The sequence below is a fragment of the Camelus dromedarius genome, chromosome 2 (assembly GCF_036321535.1).
Source record: "Camelus dromedarius isolate mCamDro1 chromosome 2, mCamDro1.pat, whole genome shotgun sequence".
NCBI classification, from domain to species: domain Eukaryota; kingdom Metazoa; phylum Chordata; class Mammalia; order Artiodactyla; family Camelidae; genus Camelus; species Camelus dromedarius.
The window spans coordinates 59,956,212-59,969,418 of record NC_087437.1 but is presented as its reverse complement, the minus strand read 5'-3'; the positions used below and the strand labels follow the sequence as shown (position 1 = coordinate 59,969,418).

The 13,207-nt window shown below is 31.9% G+C and overlaps 1 protein-coding gene and 1 pseudogene across 2 annotated transcripts in view; both read left to right on the top strand.

The window, feature by feature from the left end:
* Positions 1–13,207, top strand: part of ACAP2 (ArfGAP with coiled-coil, ankyrin repeat and PH domains 2) — a 126,695-nt gene that overhangs the window by 81,270 nt on the left and 32,218 nt on the right. For both annotated transcript variants that reach the window (XM_010994396.3, XM_010994394.3), the window contains exons 9-10: positions 4,476–4,550; positions 9,774–9,886. In XM_010994396.3, the coding sequence (XP_010992698.1) occupies positions 4,476–4,550; positions 9,774–9,886 (188 nt within the window). The remainder of the gene's footprint in view (positions 1–4,475; positions 4,551–9,773; positions 9,887–13,207) is intronic.
* Positions 5,360–5,508, top strand: LOC116155840 (U1 spliceosomal RNA; annotated as a pseudogene).

Here is a 13,207-nt window from a genome sequence, read left to right as displayed (position 1 = left end):
GTATAGGTTAAATGTGTAACAAAGATTAAAGGAAAGTTATAGATAGTATATGAGGCTTAAAGGATAAGTTATAGATAGTATAGGAGGATACTGAAAAGAAGAATTTAAAAGAATTTAATTTAATTTAAAAAGAATTTGAAAGTGTTTGTTTTACAGTATACATAGCTGGATTTATTTTTTTGTTTTTTATATTTGGATAACTGAGTTTCTGTCCTAATTGGTTTTTCATTTGAGTTAAAGCTTTTTTTTAATTTTTTAAAAACTTGCATTTTGCTATTTTGAATAAAAAATTTTAGAATCTTAAGATTGTAGAACTCTTGGGAACTTTTTCATTTTATACATGCACATGCATGAATTACGTATAAGAATCATATTGAAATTTTATCATGTTCAGATTATTTTTGAAATCTAAGTAAGCAGAACTTTGTATTCAATCTGTTCTCCAATATTCTTTTTTGGTTGATGATGAGCTTTCTGGATTTAATAATATCAATTTTTAGGTGATTTTCTTTCCCAAATTGTTTCAGGTTACATTTTGAGGAGAGGGAATTAAGGATGAAAAAAAAAGTTTAGGTAAATGGGAAAAAGATAAGAATAGAATGAGAATTGCATTTATTGACCAAAAATAAATGTGGTACGTGTGTGTGTGTGTTGGGATGGTGTGGGAGAGGGATGTTATGCCGTGAATTACAGAGATGCTCTTCCCTGCCTCTACTGAACTTAATCTATTGGAAGAAAATAACAAGTATTAATTAATCTCTGTGCTAAGTATCCTTTCTGGGTGTATAAATTGAGATTAGATTTATTTGCATGTGATAGAAAACCAGAAATAGTAGGAGCTTCAACAAGATAGAAATTTATTTCTTCTTTGTAAAATCATAGGCCTGGTATGATGGTCACTTAATCTGCAAGGACCAAGGCTTATTATAGCTTTTGATTCTACCTGATGGTTCAAAGTGGCTTATCACGCTTTAGCCATCATACCCAAATTCCAGCCAACTGGAAGGAGGAAAGGGGAAAGATTCATTCCCTCTTTTTAAGGATATTTCCTGGAAATTGTGTATGCCACTTCTGTGTATGTCTCAATGTCACACTGGTTGCAAGGGAAGCTGAGAAATATAGTCTTAAATCAGGTAACCATGTTACCTACTAGAATTTGGGGGTTCTATTGTTAAGAAGGAAGAAGAGAATGGATATTGGGGGACAGCTAACTGTCTCTACCGCATATTGGAGTGTCAGAGTGTTATTGGAACATATAGACAGGACATCTAACCCAGACTTGGGAAGAAGGGAAGACCTTTCCTGGCTCTAGGCACTCCTTACATTTTATCACACTTTAGGTCATACCCTTATCTTACATTAAATATAATTTATCAAAAAATGCATTGGTTTGTAATTGACTAGTTTCAATAATTGTATGTTTTGAGAATTTTTGTGTTGTGTGTATGTGTGGCCAATATAGACTAACTTATTATCAGTAAAAAGTAAAATACCAGAGTTTACAAATAACTGTATCACACACAAGTTATCATAGCAGCTGACATTTGTTAATACCAGTTTTGTACCTTTTACCCTCCCAGGTCTCAAGTAATTCTGCAGGTCTTTGAAAATCAGCACCTAAACCCCAATGCCTATAGTCCCTTGGGGGTAATATGGCCTGGTTGGAAGTGGCCAGTTAGGATATTCTTTCAGTAATTCAGTTATGAGATAACGGCATCTGGAACTATTGTCATGACGGTAGGGGTGGAGATAAATAGAAAGACTTGAAGAATATTTAATATATAGCCTATTAGAGGGTGGAGGGACATGATGAGTTCAGGTTTAAATGTGTTGATTTTTGAGGCTAGGATATCTAAGTGGATACATCTAGAGCTCAAGAGAAAGACTAAAGGAGTCAGTAGCATATAATTGCTAATTGCAGCTACAAGAGTGGGTTTACCAACCCAAGGAGAGTTAATAGGTATCTCAAAATCTATGGAGCTATTTAAAAAAAAAATAAATGTCCAAACACCATGCCTAATAATTTTGATTTTGTAAGTTAAGATCAAGGTCCGCTAGCATGGAGTAAGAAGAGAATCTGGCTTGGGACAGAGCCCTGAGAATGACTTACTTTTAAGAGATGGCTAGGTAAGAGGAACTCCATGAGAACATAGATAAGAGAGGATTTGGAAAACCTAGATGCTGTGACAGCACAGGGCAAGGAAAGATTGTCTCAAAAAGATGGGGGTACTTGTCTGTACAAATGCTGGAAAAGAAGTTCAAATAAACCTAGCACTGAGAACTACCTCTTGGGTTTAGCAGCAAGAAGGTTATTTGTTATCTCTGTGAGAGTTGAGGGTCCATGAGGTTAAAGTTAAATTACAGTGGGTAGATGAATATGAAATGGGCAAGTGGAGATCAGGGAAAATTTTTTAAGAAGTTGTGTTGTGAAGGAAAAGGAGAAGGTAGATAGCTAGAGAGGAATATGGGTTGGAGGAAGGTTTTATTTAAGGCTTATTTATTAAATTTGCACAAATATATAAGCAGATGGGAATGGGAGAAGTTAAAGAGCAGAGGAGAAATGGTGATACCTGAGATGGCAGAAGTGGAAGAGGTTCAGAACACAGGCAGAGAATTGGGGGCACCTGGCTGGTTATAGGAGCCTGTTAAACTCATGATGTCCAGCACTGATAGAAACTTGGGACACAGCCTTTGTATCTCCCCAACTTGTATGCCCTCCAACACTCCACCATGTTGAAAGAGGTATTTTTCTTTATACTTCTTCTCCAGCAGGGAGAGGCATTTTTCCCCTTTCTGCTGCAAAGCAGTGGGGTGGGATGCGGCAGAGAAATTTGTTACCAATTTGACAAGCAGAAACCATCATTTGCATTGTAGTACTGGTATGGAAGGGACATGCATGCAAACTTATAAACATTAATTTGAATCTTGGAAGCTGCCTTCTACTACACTTAGTCTGAATGAATGAATAATATTTATATGCCATTCAATTAAAGGCTGTAAACCATGGTATAATGCTTATTCCACTCATTCAGTATAAGAAACTGTTGGAGGACTAACATTTTCCTAGTACAGCATTACCCTTTAAATCAATGTGACATGTCTACTAAGGTATGTATGAATTAAATCCTAAAGTGGAGTAGTATAGCCGCCATCTAAATCAAGTATTTTATAATAGTGATAGTTCTGTTTCAGTGTGTGGTTTTTTTTTGGGGGGGGGGTTCTTTATTACTGTTCAGTGATATTAAGATTCTGTGGCCAGAATTAGTCTCCTGTAGAAAAAAACAAAATTTGTGGTAGTGAATAAAGGATCATATCGTCTTATTTTTTATTGAAGTCTAGTTGATTTACAGTGTTATTCTCATGTGTACAGCAAAACGATTCAGTTTTACATATATCTTTTTTCAGATTCTTTTTCATTACAGCTTATTACAAGAAATTGAATATAATTATTTATGCTATTCAAGAGGTCCTTGCTGTTTATCTATTTTATATGTAGTAATGTGTATCTATTAATCCCAAACTTACATATTATTTTAAGAAGGCTTTTTTCAATTTAGTTTTTAAAGGAGATCAACTGAAACATTTGGACAGTAATACTTTGTCTTTCTCCATATTCTGTTGACATTTACATTTTTATTTACTCATTGTTCAGTTAGAGATGATGCGTGTTCAAAGATGAGATGACAGTACATCACAGTCTAGAAGAGTAGACCCATGTAATGGAGTGTTTTGTAACCCAATTCTCTGTTACTTCAGCAAAGAGGAATTCAAGAAGCCAGTGCTTTTGTCATAATACTGGAAATCAAATAATTATCTTCTGATGGAAAGGAACGAAAAAGAAATGGATTTTATAAGTTTTTAAATTTTTTAAAAAGAACCTTAAAATTGTGTGATTTTATACCCTGATCTAATGAATGATTACTATTGAATTGTTATTACTAATTTATTTAGCTTCCTCTATTATCTGTTGAATAATTTTTTCTACCTTTGAGATTTGATTATAACATTAGCAAGTCAACTTGAAAACATAAAGCATCTTGAGTGATTGGACGTGTATGTTAAGTTGAACTTGTGACAGCTGGCACACACTAGCTTGGCTGCTACTTTTTCTGTTTGGGAAAAAAAATCACCAGTATATCTTCTTTCTGCCCTTGATTGTGTCTACCAGAATTGCTGAGTGGGTCAGCAGGCAACTTAAGCTAGAGTCATTCTCTTTATTCCTGGAGTGAACATGTTATTGCTGTTGGGTCCTTGATAAATTTGCTTATCACCATAGCTGTTCTTAGAAACTTTTTCCCTAGAGGAGTTAAAGACCTTCTCAAAGAAGATATGATACTAGAAAAAAATTCCACTTTAAATTTGTAGCCAAAATGCCTTTTGAAGTTAACTTAAATTGACTGACTTATTGGGAATATGATATAAAAAAATAATCTTTCTTGAACTGTTAAGCCTAATTTTCTCCTTTTCTCCTAAAGTTGGATCGACTGGTTGTGGATGCAGCAAAGGAGAAAAGAGAGATGGAGCAAAAGCATTCCACCATTCAACAAAAGGTACTGGAGGAAAAAAGTTAAAGAAAATTAATTCCCATTTTACACAATTATTTGATTATTGGTTTCAGCAAGATGCTGTTGTGTCAGAACAAATCCTATGAGTTACTTTAATAATTAAATTGTGTAAATAAATTCCTCCTTTTTTGGTGAAAAGTAAAATATTTTTCAGATGTTCAGGTATGTATTTTGTTATTCTTTTACATCAAAATATTTGAAAGCCACAGTTTTGAACCAGTTTATTAAAACGTCAGTCTTGTAGGGCCTAAACTGATTGAAAAGGAGCCTTAGTTAGAGTTTAAAACACTATTTATAGTTTCATTTAGGATATCACCAACGCCTGTAAAAGTGTGCATGTGTGTGTGTGTGTGTGTGTGTGTGAGAGAGAGAGAGAGAGAGATGTGGGTGGAGAGAGAGAGAATGGGGGGATGGGGCATGGAGGTGGGCAGGGGTTAGAGAACACCTTAGCCACCTTAGCATCTATGTATGTGTTTGGTACTAGGAATTTTCAGCTGCAGTTACTCTAGGACAGTGCTTTTTTTCTCAAGTGATGCTGAAATTCCACTTGCATTTCTTGCTAATTTGTCTAAGCATAGCTAAACTAATATTTGGAAAATATGTATTTAAAAGTAAAAATTTAAATGTGATATCAGGTTTTATTTCTGTGTGCTAAAAGCTTTGAATATGGTATACCTGGAACTCAATCTAGTAATAGGTTGTATAGTCTTTGATACATTTTTTGTGTAGTAATCTGAAAAGGAGAGCACTGGAGGTTGAATGTAATAATGCAAGTATGTAGCAAGGTGCCTTCTATACCAACCTGACAGAGGAGATACCATGATCATGAAGATGGTTTTCCCAGGGTAAGGCTTATCCATCTCACTTCTGCGATTTCCCCAAATGTGGGAAACTTGACTGCACATTTTTTGATAGTGGAGGACTGTGATCACATTTTCCCCTAAAAAGAAAAAAAAAAATTCCTTCTAGCATTGCTCTAAGAAATCTATTTCCTTGGTATTGGGCAGTCAAATCAATTTTTATTATGGTTTATTTAGAATTTAATATACCAGTAAGCTAGATCTGACGTAGAAGATGTCAGTGGAAAAAGATGGAAGTGAAATCAGTAATAAAAGTAAGGAAGTTTTTATTGGTGATGAGTTGTTAATACTCAAAGAGAAACATTTTAAAAAGGGGAAGATTTTTCTGTCAGTCTGTGTTTAATTAGTTACTTCTAGATATAGTCAGCCAGGTAAGACTACCTCCATGTTTTGTTTAAAGTTAGAATCACTTTTGGTTGGATAACTTGTTTTAATGACATCACCATGAAAATATTTTTTTAAATTGGGACCAATCATTTCTAATTAAAATGAGTGATCATGATATTAGAAGCATGTGACTATTTGTTTAAACTGAATTATTTAATGAATACTATGCATATTTTAATATCTTTCCCTGTTATATACACAGCTCAGTGTTGTACCGAATATTCAAAAGTAGGAAATTATTAAATCTGATTAATTTATTTTATTTTAGATAATTCCTTTAAGAGAGTAATGCTGTTTTTGCTCATACTTACCTTTTTTCTGCCCTTAAATGCTGACACAGGCTGCATTACAGGTAAAAAAAAAAAAAAAAAAAAAAAAAAAAAAAAAGAAAGAAAAAGAAAAAGATGCAGTCAACTAAAAATTAAGAAAATGTATGTCTAATGTAATTATTTAGATTTTTTTTCAAGAATTGAAATTGATCAATTGAAGAAACAATGATGCTGTGCACATTCATGTATATGCCTTTTGGATATGTGCACACATTTCTCATGGATTTATATCTACTGGTAAAATTGCTTGGTCAAAGAGTGTATGCATGTTTGTTTTAGTAGATAATGCTAAATTATTTTTCAACATGTTATACCATTCCCAGAAAGCAGTATTGTGTGAGAGTTCCCATTGCTTCTTGCCACCTCATTGTACTGTGAGAGTTTTTAATTTTTTGCTGATTTGAGTGGATAGTTATTGATCTCTCATTCTAGTTTTAATTTATGGTGTTAGTCACTAATGAGCTCAAATACCTTCCCCTATATCTGTTGGTCATTTGGATATCCTATTTGTTAAATAGCTGTTAGTCTTTCTCCCATTTTCACATCATGTTGCCTAATTAACTATTGATCAAATCTTCAGATCTTCCCGATATAAGCTCCCTTTTGGGGTATATGTGCTTTTAATTTTCATGTAGTTCTTAAAATTTCTTCTCTCTTTGGCACTTTTTGTGTCCTTCCCAACTTAAGATCACAAAGATATATTTCCTGTATAATCCTCTAAGTGTTTATAGATTTGCCTTTTATGTCTAGATCTTTAATCAATCTGTAATTGGTTTTTTGTATAGTATGAGGTAGAGATCCGGTTTCCTTTTATTTTCACATTGGTAGCTAGATTATCTAGAATCAGTTACTAAAAAGTTTGTTCTTTCCCTGTTGCTCACTGTTACATTTCCGTGCATGTGAGGTCTATTGCAGGCTCTATTCTATTTCATTGGTCATTTTTATTATGCCAATACTATGATATCGTAATTATTTTAGCTTTATAGCATATCTTGATATCTGACAAAACAAAACCTTCTACCTTCTCTTCTTGAAAAGTGAATTGCCAAAGTTCTGCATTTCCGTATGTATAAACTTCAGGGATAGCTTTTCAGTTTGCATAAAAATAACTTTTGATTGGGCTTTTGATTGGGATTGCATTGGATCTGTGAATCAATTTGGGGAAGAATTGATATCTTTATTTTATAATACCGTCTGATCCGTGAGTTTGAAATATTTATTCATTTATTTAAGTTTTCTTTAATGTCCTTCATAAAGCTTGATAAGTTTCTTGTACATCTTTTGTTAGATTCATTTCTAAATACTTGTATTGCAAATGTTATCATGTTATCTTAAAATTTTTTTCTGTTTACTTTCCTTGTATATTAGAATAAAATTTGATTTTTCTGCATTGATTTTGTTACCACTAGTCTTTTTTTTTTTTTAATTTACTATTGTGCCTAAGAGATTAAAAAAAATTTTTTTTCTGAGTGGGGAAGTAATTAGGTTTATTTATTTATATACTTAACTTACTTACTTAATGGAGGTCCTGGGGATTGAGCCCAGGACCTCATGCATGATAAGCAGGCACTCTACCAGTTGAACTATTCCCTTCCCACCATGTGACCATTAGTCTTGTTAAGCTCTTTTTAATACTAATTTATCTCTGGACTCTTTTGGATGTTATGTGTGTAAAGTCACATCAGCTATAATATAAATAGTAGTAGTTCGGTTATTCCTTTCCAATCCTTTACTTTTTGTTTGTTATCTTGCTGGCTAGGGCTTCCAAAATAATCTTAAATCAAAGTGGTAATAGTAGTCCTTCTTATCTTGCTTACAATTTCAAAAGGAAAAGCTATTGAAGTCCCTTCATTGGCCAGCCTTGGTCTTGCCTTCTGTTCCTTGGGCCCCATACCAAGGCTTCAAGTTCTCCTGATGAGGAAATGCCCTTAAGGTGAAAGCTGGCTTCCTTGCTCTGCTTACTTCTGTGGCTTCCAATTTTCACTCAGTCTTTCGCCTCTTGAGTATTCTGTCCTAATTTGTCAGCTCATCAATATATTTAAATTCTAATATTATATATTTTATTAACATTATTAATTGCTTTCATTATGAAATCATATCTGTCACATTTTAAGTACTATAAAATATTAATCAATATTAATAGTAATTATATTGAAGACTTAATTTATCTCAAGAAATATAGTTGAAAGTTAGAAAAATACTTATAATGCACTGCACTTTCAAGGAAGTCTTATTTTATGTTTTAAATAGCTTTAGGATTGATAAAAACTACCAGTGTTACAAATGAAATCTTTACAATATTGCCAAACTCAATTATGTCTGTTGCTGACAAATCTGTCTGCATAATTAAATAAATTATAGCCTCAAATAAATGAGGGAATTAAAGTTTCCCTGATTTTTTTCCCCAAAGAAAAAGTAAGAAGAAAAATAGCAGATCATTTATAGATTCTGTTTCATTGATTGTTTTCGATTATTATGTCTTTATGGTTAAATTTTGAGAGATGTTGGAAGTGCTTGTTGTTAGTTCTGGAGTTAGTCTCTTTCCTTTTCCCATCGTCATAGACCCTTAGATTTGGAAAGCCTTTAGGTGATTCTCACTCTGCTTCCCCTCCAGTGCAGGATCCCCACATCCGAGCATTCTTGGCAGGTGGTCATCTAGCCTCTACCAAAATCTTTCTCAAGACCAAACGTTACTACTCTCTCATAGGATAGCATTCCAATTCTGATCATTGGTCCAGAAGTAATTTTGAAAGTTTCAAGATTGATTTTTAGAGTTTTAAATTTTGGGATTATAGCAGTCTTAGAGTTTTGTTGAAATTACTTTAGATGGTTATCAGGAAATATTTTAAATATAGGATTTCTGATTTCAAAACTTAATGAATCATTGGAGAAAAATTAAGAATTTGAATTACATTCAGTGAAGGATAGAATGATTAGAATGACAGAAGATGACTGAATGAACTCCATAGTCGTCATAAAAAAGTAAGCTCAGAATGCCCGCTTCACACTGTAGTGGTTCTCCTTTGCAAAACTTAATTTTATTTTAGGAAAAAAAGCCTTTATCCTTTTTGAACTCTCACATAGTGGAGTTATTATTCCTATCAGATTTTTAAAAACTACCATGATAGTAATATATTTATAAAATAGTGATAGGTATAAGTAATCTCAAATGTAACCATATTCCTTTTTGAAAAATTGTTAGCATAAACAATACCATAAAATATTGGGATTAAATGAAAGCATTTTAAACATAACACCCTATAAAATTAAGTTATTCCCTTTGTTTATTTGTATACATATTATTTTATACTTTTAATCACAGTGTATATATTATTTTTTATACAACTTATATGATTTATATTGTTTTCTCTTTTAATGTATATTCTGTATGATAATCTGCATTTTTATATTATGATAATAATTATTGAAAATAGTCCTAAATTGAAATACATACTTTAATATGTTAAAGCATTCTATTATTGAACATTATTCCCCTTTCTTATGAATATTGTTGGTATAACTGTCTTAATACAAAGCTTTTCTGCTGTTTGAGCTGTTTCTCTAGGATAGATTTGTTGTCTAAGGAACTTAGTAAAAATCATATGAACTTTTTAATGTGTTATTTTGTCTAGGATTTCTCCAGTGATGATTCTAAGTTAGAATATAATGTAGATGCTGCAAATGGCATTGTTATGGAAGGATATCTGTTCAAACGAGCCAGCAATGCTTTCAAAACTTGGAACAGGTAATATATTTCAAATACCAGTCTTGTTCTTTCCATATGCTCAGTTTCCTGACTTTCCCTGTGGTTTGGCAACTCTTTTCTTCATAATTCTCTAAATTCACAGTCCATAGTAACTTTCCTGAACCCAATCTGCTGAAGATAAGTAAGATGGCCTTTGAGGGAAGGGGCCTTAAGAAGCAAGTGAAGAATAGCAATTCTAATTCTAAAATTTAGGCAAAGTGTAAACTAGGAAGCAAGGAGAATTCTTATGCTTGGTCTTTAGTAACTAGATCATCACAATAAGTAAAATTTGAATGTGAACTACCTCCTGTATTTGTTATGCAGTAGATCTGATTGCAAATTACATACTGAATATATTGGGATAAATAGGAAAAGTGAGCTGCTTTTTCCTTTAGGTTCCACCCCATATGATATTTATGTGCATTTTTACTTAATGTTTGCTTCTGAATCTTTAAGTGAAGTGATCCTGATTTTTTGATTTTTGCAGTAACTTTAACCAGGAGTTTTAGGAAATGGGATTGTTTCTATATATGAAGTGCGCGTGGCAGCTGATGCTCCTTTATTCTAAACTTGATGGCTACCAAAAATATTATAAAATATTAATTCAGTAAATATCTTTTGAATGAATGTGTAAAACATTTTATTGTATCTTCTCATGTATTAATATAATGAAGTGAAATAATTTCAGATATTAAGGAAAAAATAAAAAAGATTGGCTTGTCTCAAGATCATCCTTCTGAGTAGCAATGATAAATCTTTTATTCAAAGATGCCTCCCTTCTTGCGAAAAAAAAAAAAAAAATAAAGGGTAGTCCGAACAATTTTGTAATAATTGAGAAGAGTTTTGGGTTCTGGTTAACTGATTTACTGTTGTATTATTGGTTGAATGTATATATTTTATTTGCCACTTGAACAGGATATGAATTCACTTAATGATAGAGAAGATTGTTTTCTTTAAAAAAAATGGACATTAGCAAAATAAATAGAATTTTCTTGGTAAGTTTAATTTAGTATACATTTTTGTTAATTTAAATGGAAACAATTCTAATTGACTATTTAATATATTGAAATGGGTTCCTAGTGCACTTATTTTGATTTCCTGGTGATGAGGTTATATAGAATAAACATTCACTGATATTTTCAAACATCAGTGATTTATTACGTATTTCCCTAGCATTTGATACTGTCAAATGTTTAAATGGTACATGATGTGTTTTATTTGAAGTAATTTTTCTTTACCTAAGAATAAATATAAACTGGGAAGAATAATGATTATATTTGATATTAACTTTTTGAGTTATGTAGAACTTTTAAAGTAATATATGAACATCAAAGGATCAACTAAGATAGTCTGGTTAAGAAATAGTGTTTTAACTATTGTAAAGTAAAAATGAAAAATTAAAATTCTGTTTTCTAAGCTGTAAAAATTAGGTCAATAATCTTTTAAGCTTTCCTGGCAAATTTCCATAGCCAGAGTAGAAAATTAAAATAAAAAATAGTGTGAATGTCAAATTTTTATAATAAATAAAGATTTCTCAACCAGTATGGTTTCATGAGGTAATATTAGAATTGAATTTTAACCTTCAGACTTCAAAACAACCTACTTAAAGTTTAACACAGTGAAAATGCAATAGATCCATAGAAACTGTACCATTGTGTTAAGAAGAAATGAACTTCCATGGACTACTCCACTCAGATATGCTCTCAGACTTCAAAATGAAGCACAGTAAGTGTTAGTAGAAAATTGCATTCCCTTTTAGGACAATAAAAGAAAATTGATTCTGATTTAAGGGTGAACTCTTTCATTTTTAAAATTTATTTCATGGATTTTATTAATTGGCATAGACATTAAAATGTGACTTAAATAGGGAATAACTGTTAAATTCTCAGTTGTAGATATATTACCTACATTTGCAAAGTAAGAAAAAATAACTTTAGAAACAAGGCCACTTTTTGACAGAGATGCCATCTCTATGTAGTGGGATGACAGTTATTGACTAGAACCATAGATGTAGTTCAACTGCCTGATTTTTAGTAAAGAAATGGAGGTGCATGGAGATAGTTGTTCATTCAAGGTCACATAGCTGGATGTAACAAAATTGAGGCCCAAAACCTGGCATTTTTTTTAACTTGCTATAGAAATTCTAAACAGTCTGTATTTTGATAACATAAAATATAGCTTCAACTATTAAAAAATAACTTAAAACTATTAAAAAAAACCCTTCCTAATCCACTTACATTACTAGGAATAAATTATAGAAAGCAAATTAATTTCATTTTCATATGCCTTTAAAGAACACTTTGATGAAAACACTAGTAAAAAGCAGACTTGTAAGGAATATAGCATATAAGCATTATATAAAACTCCTCACAAACTAAAAGTCAGAACCTTGTAACAAAAATCTTAAATGTTTTCTAGTTATAGGTCAATAAGTATAAAAGAGAGGAAACAGAGTAGTCTATTAAATGTTATTTAGAATTCTCTTTGCTTTTCAATTTTAAAAATTTGGAATATATCTCAATGTTTTAATATGAAATTTATCTAAAATCTAATCTTAGGAAATACTTGCAAATAATTTTCCTTTATCTATATAAGTACTTCAGAGTCTGCTCTACTTCTCTAGTTCTCTATCCAGCTTGATTTGGTATCTTCTACTAGCCTCTGAATAGAAGACTTGTGTTTTTGTGATATCTGTGCCTTTACTTTAAAAATCCAGCAATTCAGCTATTAAAACATAAAGATTTTTTTTCTGCCCATTGTTTAAGTACTTTTAAGGATTGTGGATTAGTTGTAGGGAACACATTTTCTTATAGTCACCATAAGGTACCAATCATATAATGATAAATTTGCCATTGTCTATCTATAGTTTTATGGAATAGTGGCATGTATTTTCAAAATCAGCTTTTTAAAAAGATCTTCCTGAGGGAAATGTGAATTTGACTTGGAATTCCCAGATAGTTTTAAAACCTCACCCTGTACTTCATAAAATCTAAGTATCACTTGAAAGCATTATTCTATAATCTGAAATTTAACTGAAGAGATTGTATGATATGATTGAAATAGCATAAGGAGTGAAATGTTTTATGTCGTAAGTGAATTGTTGAGCTTGTTTCTGATTGGTTTCAGATTTCTAACTTGTGGTGTCTCTTAAGATTTTTATATGTCTATAATATATATGTTTTGAAGATGTGATATCTACTAAAATAATCTTTCTGTATTAGACCATCTTCTCAGTGTGGCAGCATCACTTCAGGCTAAAGTCAGTGCTAGATGGATTACTAATATCTATATTTCTCCTTTGCTTTTCATGATAAATTTAGA